Below are 19,810 nucleotides of genomic sequence, written 5' to 3' on the forward strand. Positions count from 1 at the left end.
AAAATGAAAATACACTCGACCAAAGATGTAAGAAATACCTGTTAAAAATCTTCCTTTTATGTCAATATAAAAGGCAGCAACATGTATACTATGCAGAAGTAAGCAATCTGAGATCATTGCTTGAGGTAACACAGAAAGTTTCATAGAAGAGAGTCAAATATGTCACAGAATCACAGAATGGTAGGGATTGGAAGGGACCTCTGGAGATCATCTGGTCCAACCCCACTGCTTGAGCAGGGACACCTAGAGCAGGGGGCACAGGGCCACGCTCAGGTGGCTTTTGAATGTCTCCAGAGAAGGAGACTCCACAACCTCCCTGGGCAGCCTGTTCCACTGCTCCAGCACCCTCACAGTAAAGAAGTGTTTTCTCATATTTAAGTGGAACTTCCTGTGTTCCAGCTTGAGCCCATTGCCCCTTGTCCTGTCATTGGGCACTATTGAAAAGAGCCTAGTCCCATCGTCCTGACACCCACCCTTTAGATATTTATAGGTATTTATGAAATCCCCCCTCAGTCTTCTTTTCTCCAGGCTAAACAAACCCAAGTCTCTCAGCCTTTCCTCATAAGGGAGATGCTCCAGTCCCCTGATCATCTTGGTAGCATTCCGCTGGACTTGCTCAAGCAGTTCCCTGTCCTTCTTAAACTGGGTGGCCCAAAACTGGACAGAGTTCTCCAAATGTGGTCTAACTGGGGTGGAGTAGAGGGGGAGGATAACCTCCCTCGACCTGCTGGCTACACTTTGTTTAATGCACCCCAGGACACCGTTGGCCTTCTTGGCCACAAGGGCACAGTGCTGGCTCATGGTCAACTTTTTGTCCACCAGAACTCCCAGGTGCTTCTCAACAGAGCTGCTTGTAGTTCAGCCCCCAGCCTGTACTGGTGCATGGGGTTGTTCCTCCCCAGGTGCAGGACCTTGCACTTGCTCTTGTTGAATTTCATGAGGTTCCCCTTGGCCCAGCTCTCCAGCCTGTCCAGGCCTCATTGGATGGCAGCAGTGCCTTCTGGCGTATCAGCCATTCCTCCCAGCTTGGTTTCATCAGCAAACTTGATGAGGTTACACTCTATCCCATTGTCCAGGTCATTGATAGATATATTAAACAGGACTGGACCCAGCACAGACCCCTGGGGAGCACCACTAGTGACAGGCCTCTATCCAGACTCTGCCCTATTGGTCACGACCCTCTGAGTTCTGCTGTTGAGCCAGTTCTCTGTCCATCTCACTGTCCGCTCATCCAACCCACACTTCCTTAGCTTGCCTATGAGGATGCTATGGGAGACAGGGTCGAATGCCTTACTGAAGTTGAGATAGACAAGATCCACTGCTCTCCCTTCATTGACCCAGCCAGTCATGCCATTGTAGAAGGCTATCAGGTTGGTCAAGCATGATCTTCTCTTGGTGAATCCATGTTGATGACCTCTGATAACCTTGTCCTCTAGATGCCTGGAGATGACTTCCAGGATGAACTGCTCCATCACCTTTCCAGGGGTGGAGGTGAGGCTGACTGGCCTATAGTTTCCCAGGTCCTCCTTTTTGCCCTTCTTGAGGATTGGAGTGACATTTGCTTTCTTCCAGTCCTTGGGCACCTCTCCTGTCCTCCATGACCTTTCAAAGATGATGGACAGTGGCTCAGCAAGAACCAATCACAGAATACTTTGCTGTGTTTTACTGGAAGTAATCCAATTAAATTTTGATTACACAACTAATATGACTGAAACAGGGACTTATTAACTTTTTTATCCTGGAGACCAATTCCATTACCATTTAAAATAAAAGGAAACTATCTCCATGGAGCATCTTACAAGTTTTAGGAAGAGAACAAATTACTGGAAGTTGGTACATATGAATACACATTTCTTGTGTGCAGTTCTCAAGATGGGAAGTAAACACAGATAGAGTGGATTCAAAATCAGATTACTTCCAGTAAATTCAAAACCAGATTACTTCCATTGAAGTGCTCTATAGGATTTCTTCATATAATTTCTTTCTTCTGTTCTCATTCTTTGCTTATATGTTAGTGAACAGGAAACAAGCTGTCTTATTTGAAGATTCATGTAAAGATTACACTTAAAATCATCAGTGGTTTAAGCGGCACCACAAATCCTCTGCTGAGTTACGAAACAAGGTTAAAGAGCAAAGTACTAGCTACTGAATCTGGTTATCACTTGTAGGCAATTCAATAACTTGATACTCTGTAAAGATCAAATTCAGCACCTGACATTAATCATTGTAATTCCCAGTGAGATGACAGGGAGCCAAGTTCTCAGTTCTCTCAGTTCTGGTGGTACAAATCTGACACATTTTTAACTGTAGTCAGCTAAATCACCCTAGATTGCAGCTTTAATTAACAGAGGAATTTTCACATGCTTAAATCTGGGTTGCATTTTGGTTCATTAGGTAAAACTGAGTTTACAGTCCCAGGGTGATATTTAACCTTTTCCATAGCAGATGCAGCAGAATGTTTTATTTACTCTTAAAGCACAGGAGAACTTAGGGCCCTGCCATGGGACACAGAAGTCTAGGAATGCACCTCTTACCAGATCCCTTCAAGCTTTTGACTCATTGATACAGGCGGTATGGAAGAAGGTGGTCATCCCATGCAAATTATTTCAAAAAGGAAAATTTGAGCCACAGAATGAAAAGATAAAAAGAAAGCATTAGCATCACATTATATATCCTTCAGGTTTTGAACTTCCAAATTATTTTCCTGCCTCATTCAGTAAAAAGGATAGCTATTAGAATAAAGAGTCACTATCTGGCTTCCTAAGAATGGCCCAATAAATCAATTTTCCAAACTACAGTTGACTTCACAACAGACCAGACTCTACATTCATTTCCACACTCATACTTTCACTGACAGCTCAGTGCATCTCCCTTGCTTTAGTAGCTGTTGCTACTGGTACTGGTTGTACTCACTGCGTGGACTGGGTTGCACTGATCTATTGGGCTTTTGAAGTCTGTCCGAAGTTCATCAAAGGCGATTATCTGAAAAACAATTTTTTCAAATATTGTAATGAGCGCTCATTCAGATGCTTATTTTTCCTTTAGGGACTCATTAGATGCACCACCTCCCTTCCTCCCTTCCCAGAGAAAATATGGGAAACTAGCTTCCCTGATACACTCCTTTAAGAACTAACTAGTTAAACAAAACATGGGATACTCCTACATATGACACCTAGAACCCATTAACCTGTCACACTGTAAAATCCTATCTATAGCCTTTTCAACATCGTTGCTTTCCAGACTTCTTCCCTCATTTCAGCCACAATTTTTTTCTCAAACTTCCAAATAACATAAAACTATTTCACAAACAAATGCATCTCCAGACTTGACAGAAAAAGTCATTAGCTGCCTAAAACACAGAGATGCATCAGATATCCTATTCCAGGTTTAAAACATACACAACAGTCCCTTTTTATTAGTTGTCAAACATACTTCAGCTATTTATTCTGAATTAGTATCAGCTTAAATAATAATTAAGTTGCTATTCATTATCAAGCAAACTCCTCAAAAGGTAAACTACTCCAGAGCAAAACACATCCTTCCTAAATTCTGGCAGGTTTTAGAACCTTTACCTCAGGCCTCATTAATGGAGACTTGCCTTTTGGTCATGTCCTTTAGTTTCCTCCATTAACAGATGGATTCAGACACACTGGTAGTTACTGCCTGCTTTTAAAGTATAGCAGATAGAAGTGCACTAAAAATAATAATGCTTGATAATGTTTTCTTGGAAAGAAAACAGCTGTAATAACCCTCAACATGCTTCATTCAAAGGTCTCAAAGCATGTGCTTAAACATGTTCTTTATGTTTGGGTTCTAGTAATACCTTTTCTTCTTTCTTCACCCAAGGAATGAAAGCTCACTAGGACAGGCACCACATAAATATATGTTAAAACAATGATTTCTCTTTAGACAATTTACAATCCTGGGAAGTATTGAGTATTCTCAATAAAAAGACGATGGAAGTACAAGGTAGCAGTTGGGTAATTAGTATGAGTAGAACAACCATTCTATGACATGTTACAGCATGCCTGTGGCCGAGCTGTTCAAAAAATAACCAAGTGTCAACACAGACCTGCTGTACAGGTAAAACACATTCATTTTACAGATATGGAATGCAGGAGCCAAAATCCTGAGAAGGTCTGTCATGGTTTAGCCCCAGTTAGCAACTAAGCATCACACGCCGCTCGCTCACTGACCCCACCCCCATGGATGGGGGAGAGAATCAGAAGAGCAAAAGGAAGAAAACTCATGGGTTGAGATAAGAACAGTTTAATTATTAAAATAAAACAGTAATAGCAATAGTAATAATAACATAACGAAAAGGAAAATAATGACAGACAGACACGAAACCTAGGGAGGGGGAAAAAACCCAAGCAAACAAGTGATGCAACCACTCACCAACCACTGACCGACACCGCCAGACCCCAAAGGCGCGATTGCTGCTTCCCCCAGCCAACTGTCCCCAGTTAATATACTGGGTCCAATGTCATATGATATGGAATATTCCTTTGGCCAGTTTGGATCAGCTGTCCTGGCTGTGCCCACTCCCCTCCTGGCTTCTTGTGCACCTGGCAGAGCATGGGAGGCTGGAAAAGTCCTTCACTAGTGTAAGCACTACCCAGCAACAACTAAAACATCGGTGTGTTATCAACCTTATTCTCCTACTAAATCCAAAACACAGCACTATACCATCTACAGTGAAGAGAATTAACTCTATCCCAGCCAAAACCACAACAATGACCTATCCATGATTCATATAATAATCTGATGAGAGGCTTGAGAATAAAACCTAGAGCTACAGTCCACAAATCTAAGCATTATTCCACATCCCACTCTAATGCTGCATTCATCACACTAAAGCACATTTAAAATCAGAAGTGTGGCATTTTACAAGAACACTCTACAGAATTCAATTCATTCAACTATGACAAGTCAAAGTGCCAGAATAAACCACAAAGGGAACTATAAAACGTGATTATAAGTTAAGCATTTCTCCCCATGGATGCAGTACCTCTACAAGTTAGGAATAAGATCTGCAATGGATGTTTAGACTAAGGTAAAAGAGCAAATAACAGAAACTGAAAGGGTTGGAGTACATTTGTGAAGAATAAGGCCTCTGACACCTCTATATTTAATACTACTTGAACAGGTCTTCATATTCTCAAGCTAGGCCAACTGTTAAGAGGTAACAACAATGCAAGTCAGACGCACGTGCTTCTGTTTGTAATTGGGTATCTGCTTCAACCCTGACAGCACTGACAGAAAGGAGGAAGGATGACCCCGTTACAGGTAAAAGCTGCCTCTTCATAGCTGTGCCACTGATTTACTTTAGGATCCAGTGTTTCACCCTTAAACACTCTTTGCCTCACTGCACTGGTACTTACAGATGTAGCTTTAAGATAGAAAACTGTTATGAGCTTTGAGCGACAACTGTTTTTAATAATGTACAGTTGGTAACAGCTTTTTTTCTGTTGTAAATGTAGAGGTGAGCTGAAATTTCTTGAGGGGGGGGGGAGGGAGGGGGAAGTGTGAATATGCTGTGCTCTTCCTTTTGGTAGTCAGAAATAGCAACAAGGAGTTTGAGATGATCATGAAATGACAGCCAGTACAAGATCCAGCTCATGCTGTGAGGAAAGACTGGTCTGAGACAACAACACGAGGAACCCAAATACTGGAATGATAAGGTGGGCACCCTTCAAGAAGTCTAGGAAAGGCTTTAAAGATTCACTGAACATAGAGAGATAAGATGATAACCCTGAAGTGTGTTTAGATGAAGAACTGGGAACCATTACAGCAGGGCTCTCTTGAGCTAGCCTTAACTAATGCAGCTAAGTCTTGAAAAAATACTAAATGACAGTTTGGAAAAGAGACTACCACAAATATAACAGGCATTTAGATTTCCTCATGTTCTGCTTTCACTTTTTTTTTTACCAGCATTCCCAACTCTGTAGTCAAAAACCTACTCTTTATTTGCTGGCATGCAATTTATTTTTTGTTATGCTTGCATTATATCTAAGTGCATTGAAACTCATCTGACAGTATTAAGTACATTGTTTTCTCGGAAACAGTAAGTGTAGATACAATAGTCTCACCGACAAACCTTTCAGGATCCCTGCAAATTATGACAATGTTAAGAGACATTCCTGCTATACCTGCAAGAAAGGGATTGAGTCTGGTATCAAGCACACTGGACCGGAGGAAAGTTTCTTTAGTAAAAGTTTCAGTGCCTCTCTGGAAGGAGGCTGACAGATATAAATCCTGCTCAATTCTTAATGTTTTATTTCATAAAAGCTCTATAATAGTTTATATTTTGTTAAATCCTCAAGAACAGAAATCCAGTGATAACATGAAGATATCTATTTTGATTTATGAAAAAACACATTCCTATTTCTCAGTCACAGTGAAAAGCTTGAAAGTGTAACAGTAGGCAGGCTCATAATTAGAAGGAATATAAAGAAACTCACAAAGGTTGGGGGGGACATGGTTTTTTTGTGTTGATTTTTTTAAGTGTCACAATGCTGTGCATCCTAATTCTAAAAATGCAGATGAGAAACAATGGAAACAAAGCTGTAGCTTCTTAAGATTGGTGGTTGCTCACAGTACAATAGGTAACTGCAACAAATTATGTTGTATTACTGAAAATATGGCTGGGTAGTGCTGCAACGTGGTTTACATAATTAATTAGCAATCATCTTCCTCTTTCAATTATAACTAGCCTTGTACAGCAGTTTAATGCCCTACGGCATGTGTGGCCAGAATTGCCATTTTTACCTATAAAAAACCAAATAACTACTTCCCTCCATGAAATATTTCACAATGCTTTCACAAGAGATGCAGTGTTCTGGCCATACTCTAGAGAAACCATCTTCTGCCCGTTGACATTTCAGCTGGATGCAGTACAGCTACCTGCTTCCCAAACATCAGCTGATCACAGTTCCTGAACGGTTTGGAACAGCATCTGGGTATCCTCAAGGTCTGTTTCACCTCTGAAATTGTCACACTTATCAGCAACTTGACAGAGTAGTTAATTTGGAGACAAACAATGTAATCGATCCCAGTCAGGGCACTTCACCATATGAATTGCCATCATTTCACCTTTATAAATTAATGCCTTTTATAAACTGTTCAATATCTTTTACTTATCCAGTCTAATTTGATCCAGGCTGGCAATTAAGACTAGAAAACATACATACACATGGACATCAGTGACACCATCTCTCCAAAAGCCACACAATAAATAGACCATTCTAAAGAAAAACAACTAGCCACTCGTCACAAAGCTAAACAGATAGCTAAGCAGACAGCATTTTGGAAACGTGTGCCAAGGACTGATCTTGCAAAGAGGAGAAATTTACTTCTGTTAGTAAATATCAATGTTGTACACAGCTTCATAGAAAGAGAATAAGGACCATTCGATATTTATTTAGGAACTCCAAGAAAAAAACCAAGCTACCTGTTTATTTGCAAAACTATATCAGGAAAAAAAGCTGCATGTTCAGCAATAATTTTTACCATTACTGCAGAAAGGGGCCAGAGATTGAGTGGGTAATGGATTTTGAACTATCTTCTGACTTGGGGAATTTTCCCTGTGTTTCCACATTACAAAACATTGCGGGACGTTTGTTCTGCCACCGCCTTAGCCATGGTTTTTTCTGTCCATCAAAGTGTACTTGTGGGTGTTTATCCACCTAATAAAACTAAAAGTTTATAAAAATACTGGTTGCATTTTCTGGTGATTCACACCATCTGCAAATCTCATAACTGCAAGTAAGTCAGCAAGCAGTTTGCCCCAGTTTAAACACATACTGAACAGATGAGATTGTGATGACAACGTATGTTTCAGTATGGCTACAACTGCAATGATATTTACAAAATTTGTTTTCGTTACCCACACTCTCTGTGCTCATCTCTAGTTCAATATGCAAAGCTGTTATTGTCTGGATTCACATAAGATTGGACCTGAATTTTGTTTTCTTCCTATGCTTATGCACCCACCAAACTGAAAATTTCACCTATTAATGGTAGCAATGAATTTGATATCTCATTTTTAGGGAAGATACTCTTTTTTTTTAATCCCTGAGCTCTTACAGAACCATATTTTAATTGAGAATGTGACGTTTTAGGGTGACAGTGGAGTTGGTGTGGGTGTGAATTCAGTGACAGCAAAGAAGTTGGATATTATTGCTTATTGGCATCTCATAAAACCTAAGATAAAACAGAACTTGATGACAGCCACACTAACCGCAGAACAGTAACACTTAACATATGTTTCCTTGCCACCACCTTGTCAATGCACCACAATTCCACCTTGAAGAAAGTGTCTTTAATGGTTCATTTAAACAATTTGTCTACCCCTCCACTATCATTCACAGCTTTCACAGCACCCATACCAGCAGTTCATAGGCTGTCTGCAAGTCAGCACATGGGCAGAAGGTGGACAGGTTTAGGAGCATGCCGTCCTCCTAAACTTCATGCCTGCCCATCAACTGCTCTACATTCATATTTATTGTGTTTGGGAAATAGTGTTGAATATTTATCATGTTTAAACCATGTTGATGCAAGCTGGGTGAGTTACTTTGTTGGATTTTGTTGAGCAGAAGCAGAAATAGACAAAAATATGTGACAGTCAGGTAAGAATGCAAAAGGACCTGAAATGGAACATAAGTCACTGTCTTGCCACAATGGAGTATGGGGAGCCCATAGAAAGATGCAGAGAACCATGACATTGGCAAAGGAGCTTAGCTATAGTATCCGCTGGCAGAAAGCTATGTCCTCTGCACTCACCAGAATGGATATAGCAACCCAGACAGAGCTCCCATGAAAACACGCAGCCAACCAGGTCTCAGGCTGCAGGGCCTGCCAGAGCCTTCACTGGTAAGGGATGGCACTAGTGAGAACAGCTGTGTGAAGTGTGACCAGGGCAATGATCTGTTCAGCCTGGTGGCAGAGTTATGAGAGGAAGTAGAAGGGTTAAGGGGCATCAGGGAGCCTGAGAAAGAGACAGACCAGTGGAACCCTGCTCTGCCCTCCCTGAGACAGAAACAGAACAGCCACCAGGAAAAAAAACCAAGATCAAGGGGATCCTGTATCCTCCCCACACTGGGCTGAAGGCATTAGCTTAAAGGACAGGAGTGAATGGAGGCAAGTCCATACTCAGGGAGGCAGGCAAAGCCCCTCCTTGTCCACCTCGCCTTCCCAGGTGCCTCTGTACAACAGGTATGAGGCTCTAGCTGCAGAAGGCCAGTCAACAGATGATGTAGATGACAGTCCATTCAAACCAGGTGTTGCCAGTGTCAGAAAGGCCTACAGCCCTGTATCAGGGCTCTGAGCAACCTGATCTAGTTGAAGATGTCCGTGCTCACTGCAGGGGGGTTGGACTAGATGGCGTCTAAAGGTCCATTCCAACCTAAACCATTCTATGATTCTATGATGCTTCGATCATAACCACCTCCACAAGGCAGAAAAGATGGGTTATAGTTGTGGGCAACTCCCTTCTGAAGGGAACACAGGGTCCAATATGATGGACAGGCCCTCCTTTTAGGGAAGTCTGCTACCTCCCTGGGGCCCTGGTTAAGGACATCACCAGGAAGCTTCGTAGCCTGGTGCAGCCCTTGGACTATTACCCATTACTGCTTTTCCATGTGGGTGGCGATGAAGCCATAACGTGTAGTCCAGGGTCAATCAAAAGAGATTTCAAGGCCTTGGGACAGTTGGTAAGGGGATCTGGAGCACAGGTTATTTTTTCCTCTCTCATTCCAGTTGCAGGCAGCAACACTGGAAAAAATAGATGCACTCAGTCTATTAATACATGGCTCCGTGGCTGGTGTCACCACCACAGTTTTGGGTTTTTCAATAATGGGATAGCCTACACGGCACTAGGCCTGCTGGTGCCAGATGGCATTCACATTTCTCAAAGGGGGAAGAGGGTCTTTGCTCACAAGCTAGCAGGGCTCACTAACAGAGCTTTAAACTAGACTTGAAGAGGGAAGGGGATAGTATCAGGCTTGCCTATGACAAAGCTGTGGGATGACATGGCAAGGTTAGAAGGATGGGGTACTAGAAAGGTCCCTCAGCCTGATGTGCTGAGACGTGCTGCCTACACTGCAGCACACTGGAAGTTGTACAGATGAGGTAGGGGCTCCTGAAGTAATAGGAATCAACAAGGAAACTTGTGAAACACCTCAAGGGAATTAAGGGGTGTTCCTCTAAGAAGGTGACAGAGCCGAGAGCTGATGTGCCTCTACACCAATGCACGCAGCATGGGCAACAAACGGGAGGAGTTGGATGCCACTGTGCTGCTAGAAACCTATGATCTGATTGCCATTACTGAAACTTGGTGGGACGAATCCCATGACTGGAACATGGCTATCAATGGCTACAGGCTGTTTGGAAGGGACATGTGAGGAAGGAGGGGCAGAGGGATTGCACTCTACATCAAGAAATGAAGTATAAAGAGCTGTCTCTGAAGAACAGCTGCAAGCAGGTCAAAAGAACCAGAGGCAGAGGCAACAAGGGGAACCTTGTGGTTGGTGTCTACTACAGGCCCAGAGACCATACGTGACACATCAAGTAACATGAAATTTAAACTGCTTTTTAAGTACTGTTTTCCTCCCCCTCACCAGAACCACATTTTGTTAAATTCAGCACTCACAGCATCACAGATGACTAAAACCAGATCTGAATCAACCTGACAAACTTCTTTTAAGAACACCATAAAGTACTGACATTAGGCTAGGCAAAAAAATGAAATTAAATCACTGGGAAAAAATTCTGCCTGTGATACTAACAAATCTTGTTATACGATACTAAACTATACATGAGTACACCAGAGAGCAATTTGGCCCACTGTGGTTCATTAGCGCAGGAAAAGGATGGAACACAGGTTGTGCTATGACAAGAAATATTTTTTTCACTTGCCAGTGCTTGAGCTTATTGTTCTTTTTTTTTTTTTACTAAGCATTACTAAATGTCTGATGGGCTGGGGTTTTTAAGGCCCTGAGACCACGAGCTTGCTGCTCAGAGGAAATGGTGTTCAGCTCTCATTTCATATCATATTATAATAAGTCAATGTCTTCCTGCAACATCTTGATTGCCACTGAGCTGCACAGCACAGCCTTCATAGCCTCCAACGGCAGAAAAGACAGAACTTAACTTCTACTGCAAAAAACACAGCCTACTGTTGCACCTATCATCTACCCGCAGCCCCTCAAAAAAGGGCATCAAATAAAAACATGAAGGTACAGCGATGGGAAAACATCCAGAATGTATGCATATGTACTTTATAAACATTCTATAATTATCACTTAAGTAGAAAATTAACTTCATTGAAAGGATGCAGGCTCTGTTAGGAATAAGCACAAAGCTTTTAGATAGTACTTGCATTTCTTTGTAACAGGGGTTATCAGCCGATTACTTTGTTAAAACACCTGGAGTTGGGTAGACATGCACCAAAAGAGCAGTTCCCAGATTCCTTTCACAAGTCATTTTCTGTCTTTAGAAGAGGGGACAAAGTAGCCTGTTACTGCTCAAATTAATTCAGGAGAAATAAAATAGATTAGACACAGAGGCCAACACTGCACAGCATGGTCATACATGCTGACAGGAAACTGAAAAAAACATCTTTGTTCTATGACTGGGGGTTAACTTTCAAACCCTTCAGAAAATCTACAGATTAATATAACTCTCTGCTTTTCACTTCTTAAAGAGGAAATTTTTATATTCTTATTTCATACTTAGTAAGATGAGCATTTATGGTGCTACTCACTCATGTTCTTAACACTAGTTGTCTGTTACCAGTATTGGATCTGCACTTAAAGTTCATTAAGGTTTCCTGGCAAGCCTCAGAGCTGCTTCATGTTCAGGTTCCAAATTCAATCTATGACCCACTGAAAGAGCAAAAAATTATTCATCATGGTTACATTCATAACTATAGTAAACTCAGCAATTCAGCAAGCCAGATACTGAAGCATGTTGCCTTTAAAACGCTGGAGCTATGCAATATAACAAGTTTACAAAGCTGTTCTCACTCATGCCCCCAGTGACTATCTTTTTGGGTGTAAAAAATCTCCAGTAAAGTAATAGTTCTTCATAAAACAAGCTACTACAATTTACTGGGTATCCAAAATGTGTTCTAGTAGTGATTCACTAATATTTACTTGCTCAGGGGCTGGGGGGCATAGAGCTGCTCTGTAGCCATTATTATCAGTACTATGTAAACAGTTCAGAGAAGGAAATGAAGAAATATGTATTGAAACTGCAGGACCGTAGGATTTAAGGCAGCAGAAAGTAAAACTTAAGCTACATTTTGACCAAGACATGGAAGTCAAAAACCATACAAACTTTCAAAGAAATGTTTAAGGTCTATTTTAGCCTCCTATTTCAGCCACAAAGAATAGCTACCAATGATCCTGCACACTAGCATTTTGTTAACTAGCATAAGCAATCAGAACCCCATTTTTAGTAAGAAGAGGATTAGGTGTACATGTCAGAGCTTTCAAAAATATGTGTCTTCTCTAAGTCAGGAGAACAGATATTTTCAACATTTCCAATAAACTAATTCTGAAAGAATTTCCAGATTTAAGACAAAAAGCAAAATGTTGTTCCAACACTATATTTTTGCTTTGGAATTTATTTTGGTTTTAGGAAAATCAGATTATATGACATAGTTCAATATTCCACTGTATTTATTTTAAAGAAAACACATCGCTTAGTAGAGATTGAAACATTTTATCTTTCTTTCTCAAAGTCTTTTGTTTGTCCTATAATGCCAGTTAATGTTATTAATTTATTGTCACTTAATTGTCAAAACAGAATCCAGGAAAGGGAACTGGAGAGGACTTCCTGGGCTGTCAGCTTCAGCCCCCAATTTCTGCAGACACCACATCAGAAGATCCAAGTGGTAAATACACCAAGCTTATTCTAAAAACAGGGAGGAGGCACATGATTTCCCTTTTCACCACTCCATTCGGAACACAGCAGAAACCTGCTGTGAAAGTTGGGAGCCTTCTCCTAACTTCTAAATTTGTTGCATAGATAACACAAACCACGTATGTCATTGCCAAGACTGCTTCATTACAACAGCTACTTAGTAAAATGAGAAAGTTTTATTTTGCAGGAACTTGCATCAAGACTGGCACAACTCCAAACCCATTTGTCTTCAATTCAGCAGAAACTCCATCCCAGCTCATGCTAATTGACATTCATACAAACCCACACATACACACGCAAACCTTATGCATTACAGCCCTTGTATGTGAATTAATAACAGAGCTAAATGATGCTGGCACTATATCACTACTTCGGTTTTTTTCCTAAAGTGACTGGATTAACTCTTGGGTGTCTGGAGCTTTTTATCCTGACACCTGCCAAAATAAACTAGATCTAACTAATCTCTTTTTAGAAAAAGTCAAAACCTTTTGCTTGCCAAACGTCTCTAACTTTATACGTAAGTTCCATGCATCCAATTATCCTGGCATTATTAACTCCTCACTTCTAACAGTAAGGAGAAGAAGGAAGATCATTACAAACATGATAAAAGGGTCATAAATAATGTGTTAGCACAATAATGAGTGGCAGAGAAATAAAAAAACAAACGGTGAAATAAGGTTCCTGTTTGAGGGTTCACCTGGCTATTCAGCAGGCTCAGCTCTCTGTGGCTGAGGGGATACCACACTCTGCCCTTGCCAATCTAAGCAGGGACCAAGTCCAAAAAGAACTCTGTGCCTGCTACTGCAGCCCGAGAAAAGAGGTGTCCTTGACAAGACGACGCAGCAGAAATTTCCTCTGAAGACGATTCAGAAAGCAGGGAAATCTTCCCAGCGAGTCAAGCTGTAGCAAAAGAGATAAGAAAAGCTGCTTGCACAGTACCCATATGACTGCACCTTAACAGCTCCAGTTTGATTAGGAACTCTTTGAGCAGAGCGGCCTGACACAATTCTAGTCTCCGCCCCTCCATCAAAGCCACATTGCAGGAACTTATATATGGCAGGTGTAGGAACTGTCTCAGTAGTCAGGAGCTTCCATATTAGTAATGGAATTCAGTACATCATCTAGAAATTGGCAAGAGTTTTACACTGGCAGATACCACCACTGCTATTTATGAACTTCAATATCCCTCATTTGCAAAGATAACCCAAAGATGCACTAAAATCTGATTCTTTAGATAGCAGTTCAGATTCAGGAGCATGGTGTTAGAAAGCCCCATAGGCCAAACACCTACAGTATTTCTGTGGGTTTGTACTTCAGATAAGGAACCTGTTAACAGTTAATAAACATTGCCTGTCTGGTTCACATCACAAGCTATCAGAGTACAGTCTTAGCTCCCAATGAAAAGCACAAATGATGCATTACCTCTTCCTCTTTGTAGAAGGCAGACTACTACAAAATACATGCAAGTTTAAACATACTTGCCCTGAAAAAGTACTAGATAAAGTCAGAAAGACAAAAACAATCATTCAGCTTAGACATTACTAATGTAATTTTACATGGATATATTAACCTAATAGGTGAAATATGCAACTCCATGTTGCATGTTAGTATCAAAGAATAAACCTTGCATATCCTTGACAATGTTCCTTCCCTCACCCCTTTTGACTGCCTTTAACTGCTTATCTCTGAAACCCAGCAAGCGCTCAGATATTTGTAACAGCACTTCCCCATTAGCCAGATGGGTATATCAGTCAGTGTCTCAATGTTATCTCATATGACTTCGTTCCCTGCCTTTCTCCATATGATCTCAGCTACAAACCTGCCTGGTATTTCAAATTGCCATACTGGGGCACATTTGCATCCCAATTATATTTAAAGTGAGGCTTAAATCCCACTGGAAGTTGCAGTTACGTGATGAATGAAGCATGGACAGGACATAAAGCAATTTGGAGTGATCTTTGCATTGTCAGGTACAATTCTCATGGAAATCACCCCTCCCAGACTTTCCCTTAGTATGAAGGGCTCCTCTTTCCTCTATTAAAGAGTGACAGACAGCCTTTGCTTAGAGAGAGTATTAAAAATTGCCTTAATAGATGGGCAACCTTCCTTAAAAGCCAGAGAATTTTATCCTTTTTATCAGACTTTATTCCTTGTCTATATCCTTTTGTTAAAAATTTATTAAAAAATAAAAAAGGCTCAAATCTTAGTTTCCATCATACCTGCCCATGCAACTCAGTTCCTTCCCAGACCAGTATATCTGAAATGCTGGTTTTGATGAGAACCTTAACACTACAGCCAAATAAACTGCATAGAGGAAAGTGAGATGAAAGGTATTCCTTTCTTATCTCTCCCCAATGTATTTACTTTTCTGAATACTACACTTATTAATTCATCGCATATTAATAAAAGTAAACAATAATAACTAACAATGCCTTTCAGTTATAAATCTCCCTTCAAGGCAATGAAGGCCTTAACAAATGCAAGGAAAATATAATTTCCATTTTGTATACAAGAGGAAAAATGAAGCTCAGAGAACATAAATGATTTACAGAATCAGCGGCAGAAGCAGCAATGCCACCAGATTGCTGCACCATATAAAATGTTAGGGGAAACAATACTGTCAGTAGACTAACAACATATGAGAAGTGAAACTATGCATTTCTGTCTGATTATTGTACTGTCGTTCATCTCTAGAGCAGAGCATTGCTTTAAGAAGTGCCTTTTTGGATTAAAATTGCAAATGGTTTTAAATCACTCAAGGGCAGAAAATTGTTCTATTTGTCAGATTTCACATTAACAACTGTATGGCATTTCCTTGCTCTACTTAACTTGAATTTCGTATGCTGCCACTATTAAACAATTCTCCACGCAGATATCTGAACAAATTGCTAATGCAAACAAAGCTCTTGTGGCTCCACCCAGGCACAAACATACATCTGATCACCTTGCCTTCATCTTTTTATTGCGGTTCTTTTGTCTGTAAAAGGATATTACATTTAGGCCAACACAATTTAACCTTTTCAGGCTCTAACTGGAAGCTTAAGCTAACTTAACAGTCATGAAAATCTTACTGTAGTTTCTCAAGTATTTAAGCCAGATCCTAAGTCTTTTCCAATAGAAACTCTAATATGCAAAATTAAAAACACATAATCTCCATTCTGCAAACATGATTCAAAAGGTTTTCCTACCTACCTGTGGAAATATAGAGGTATAATTGTACCACTCTAATTAAATATTGATGAAAATCCATAGAGGTAGACTCCCTTGCTAGGAGCACACATGCACAAACACACTAGTCCGTATAATTACATCACTGTATTCCCCTGCATAAATAAAAACTATACAAATTATCAAAAAAACAAAAACCATAGAGATGGACAAAAGCTGTGTTATTGCTTCAGCTACACCAAACCACACTTTCAAGTCTGCAGAGAGGTGCAGGAAAAAACACTAAGAATAATTATTTGGCAGTTGCCTGAAACAGTCTCCCTATTATCACAAGAATTAAAAACTCCATCCACTTTGTGAAAAAGACAGAAATGTCTCTTCAGGAACACAACCATACTGTACAGAGCTTTGAGTGATTTGAATGGAAAGTTGCTACCTCCACGAGTTACTGGTTGTTATTATTGCATCATTGCAGACAACAATTTGAAAAAGCAACTTGATTTCTGAATGTAAAGAATTCACTTGTTGCTATTAGTTTTGACAAAACCACTAAAAAACCCTCAGCAGCTGCAAAATTCTGTTGTGAACGCAGTGTTCCCAGAAGGCTGATTTGACAAGCATCTATTGACAGATTTCTACAACTGCTATGAAAGGGGCATTTCAAAATAATTTCATCCAACTGCAAGGAGAAACAGTTTTACTGGCTGACAACAGGATTCTGGACACAGATTTCACTTGTTCACCACAGACACTGAAATATGTTCCCCAGTTATGCTGAAACTGAGAGATGTCAACTGTCTCCTTCAAGACGAAGTCCCACCTATTCCCCAAATACAGAGTTCATAGACTACCTGAGCTTGTAGCACAACTCTACACCCACTCACTGCCTTCCAGTCTAGACCAGCTGAAATCCAGCCAGGCAAAAATCAGCTATGCACATATACACTGCAGTTCATTATGAGAAGGAAGCTGAGCAAGCAAGCTGTGCAGGAGGGATGATGTAGCTGTACAGAGCCTGTTTCTAAACAGGCTAATAGTTTTGCTCCCTGCAGCTACAACACATTTCAAAGCAGACCTCAAGCAGAGGAGGAATTTTTAAGGTAAGTCCAGATCACCATGCTTCCCTCCTGCCCCAAAGGACTTCATCATTTTGTTGTCATAATTTCTTTTTTTAAAACCTTACATTAGTGCATTCAGTACAGGGAAGCAGTTCAGAAAGTAGCAGTATTCTGCAAATCAAATACACCCCTTCACTTTTTTTTAAAGGGACACAAACAGTTGCTACTAATACTAAGAAAACCCCCACATTTTCAATTAGCAACGAAACTGGTGAACGCACCACATTGTTCTGAACAGAGAAAACTTTCATGTACATGGAGACGCATTACTTAAGTTTAATTACATTCAGTGTGGTAGAAACAATTCTTCTGCCTCGGTTGCCTTAAAAATGACGTCTTCTATCTCTCACAAGAGAACCTGAACCATCAGGCTACTCATTTTTTTTGAAACACGGATAACAGCATCATTTCCACTGCTGGTACCACGCTACAGTGCATAAATATACATTTCACGGAAGGGATTAGAGAGGCAAGAGATCTAGCCTTATTTTTCTATATAAGAACTTTCTACAATTTGAGACCATTCCCTCTAGAAGGATAACTGTCTCTGGAGACTCTGCAGGTTAGTGGTGAAGCTAATGTCAGGGTCTGAATCAAAGGCAGCAGATCTAAGGTTGGCACTCCTGAGTGGTTTTATGTATGCTCTTCTCCTTCTACCAATAAAAACTTACAGAGCATTTGACAATGTTTCGCACTACACCAAACAGCCCAAAATCCACGCACCTTTGTAGGCTATAGGAGATACAGGTTGGACCTCTGCAGCAAAGGGAACGGAGAATAAATTTCCCACACTACTGGTACTTTCAACACAAGCATGCCGCCAATATTCTGCCCTGCCTATGGTGTCCTCCTCCTACATGCAATGGAATATTTTATGTTGATTCTTTCTCAAATAGGTTTTCCCATTTAGAAAACAAGACCAAAACCTTTTAAACATTTCAGTATCTAACTGCTTCTGATTTCTTTGGTTCAGCACCAAAACCCCGAAGTCAGTTACTCACAGAGCACCAGTGACAACAAAGCGGCATGTCGTATCAGGAATGCCATCACTTGTTAGGCACTAACTTGATCTAATAGTCAGGATGGTCTTGAAAAGCAAACAATCTGTTACAGTGTGGATTCCCAGCCATGGCCACGCATTCAGCAAGCTAAGCAAGGGCATCCTAGCAAAGGTCAAACTTGCGCCAGCTTTATCTTCTGTCCTGGCAAGGATGCCAACAGAGACCATATCTGCAGATAAATTGAACAAGCAGATGTATAAAGTTAGGCCAAAGCTTACCCCCATTCTTAAACTCCTCAATGGGCCAAGGGCAAATTATGGGAGTTTGGATCTAAGCCCTACAGCTGAGGTGTTGACCTCAGATTTATGCCTCTGATTCAGGTAATGGCTAGTGCAGATGAGCTGGTTTGCAGACCTCTCAACCAACCAGCACGAGAAGAAAAACGCATTATTTTCTATCCATGCCCAAACTGGGGACAGGGTAGACTTGAGTTGGTGAAAGACCTAATACTGGCCAGATGAGGAAGGCAGGACAAAGGGTGGTAGCCTGGTCACATTGGACTGATAGCAGGTTAATTCTGGCTGAAGGCAATATAACTGGCTACCTATAGATGTGAGAGGGTGTGGTCTTCTGTCCCTGTTTTCCCTCAAAGTAACAAAAAATGTCTAATTTACCCACCTTAAATGCAATGTGCTCCCATGCAATGTTTCTACTTGCCTTTTTCTTCTCATCAATCCTACGGTATGGGGGATATGCAAGGAGAAAGACAGAGGCACATTAAAGCCACAAAGCTCCATCTTCATAAATTATTCTCAGAAAGAACTGAAGCACTTTTTCTACTAGTTAACAGCACAAAGCTGATAATACCAAAGATAGGAATAAACAGGATGCTTCTGCAAAATAATTTCAGGAAAAGGGTAGTAAACAGATGGGAAAATATACCAGAATAGATATAACTAGAAAAAAATATTTGCTCCAAAGAAGGAGGTAAGAGAATGAGATCAAAAGAGATTTTTTAATATGGGTAAGATAAAAGTCATTGATGAGAGACTGGCCAGCTGGCTAGTGCTGTCTCTAAGCAAGTTTCATCTTATCACCACACTACAATTTATTCTATTCCTGAGTTTTCAAAGACTCCTACATATTGTTACAAGTTATTATTTTGACATTTTTAATTTCTGTTTCACTGATATATGCTTGGGAGAAGTATTACCTTCCTTTCCCCCACACGCTCCTTACACTGAGTTCTCTTCCATTTTCTCACAGGTTTCACATTGCTGCTGCTGCTACTTTTCCTCTTTCATGTTCTCCATTCCTACCAGCAGTGATTTATGCACATTCACCAAAACTCAGAAAACACATAAGGGTATTTGGGTTCTGTCACTAAAAAATCTGTTCAAGCATGTAACATGTTATACCATACCCACACAGAAGATTCATTACACATGCTGTCCAAAAATGTCCACCACCTAAATCAACCATGTCTTCTAGATTCAGGCAGCCTTTTCTTCTCAAATAATTGTCTCCCAAACAAGAATTCTGTGTTCTCAATCCTCCTTCTTGTTAGACCCTTCCTCACACCTATAATTTCTTCCT

At 40.6% G+C, this 19,810-nt stretch overlaps 1 protein-coding gene across 1 annotated transcript in view; it reads right to left on the reverse strand.

Moving 5' to 3' along the window:
* CNIH3 (cornichon family AMPA receptor auxiliary protein 3) overlaps window positions 1–19,810 on the reverse strand; it is a 53,585-nt gene that overhangs the window by 23,288 nt on the left and 10,487 nt on the right. Inside the window, exon 2 of the mRNA XM_075088773.1 lies at window positions 2,914–2,982. Coding sequence (XP_074944874.1) covers window positions 2,914–2,982 — 69 coding nt within the window. The remainder of the gene's footprint in view (window positions 1–2,913; window positions 2,983–19,810) is intronic.

This window comes from Phalacrocorax aristotelis, chromosome 3 (genome assembly GCF_949628215.1).
Source record: "Phalacrocorax aristotelis chromosome 3, bGulAri2.1, whole genome shotgun sequence".
NCBI lineage: Eukaryota > Metazoa > Chordata > Aves > Suliformes > Phalacrocoracidae > Phalacrocorax > Phalacrocorax aristotelis.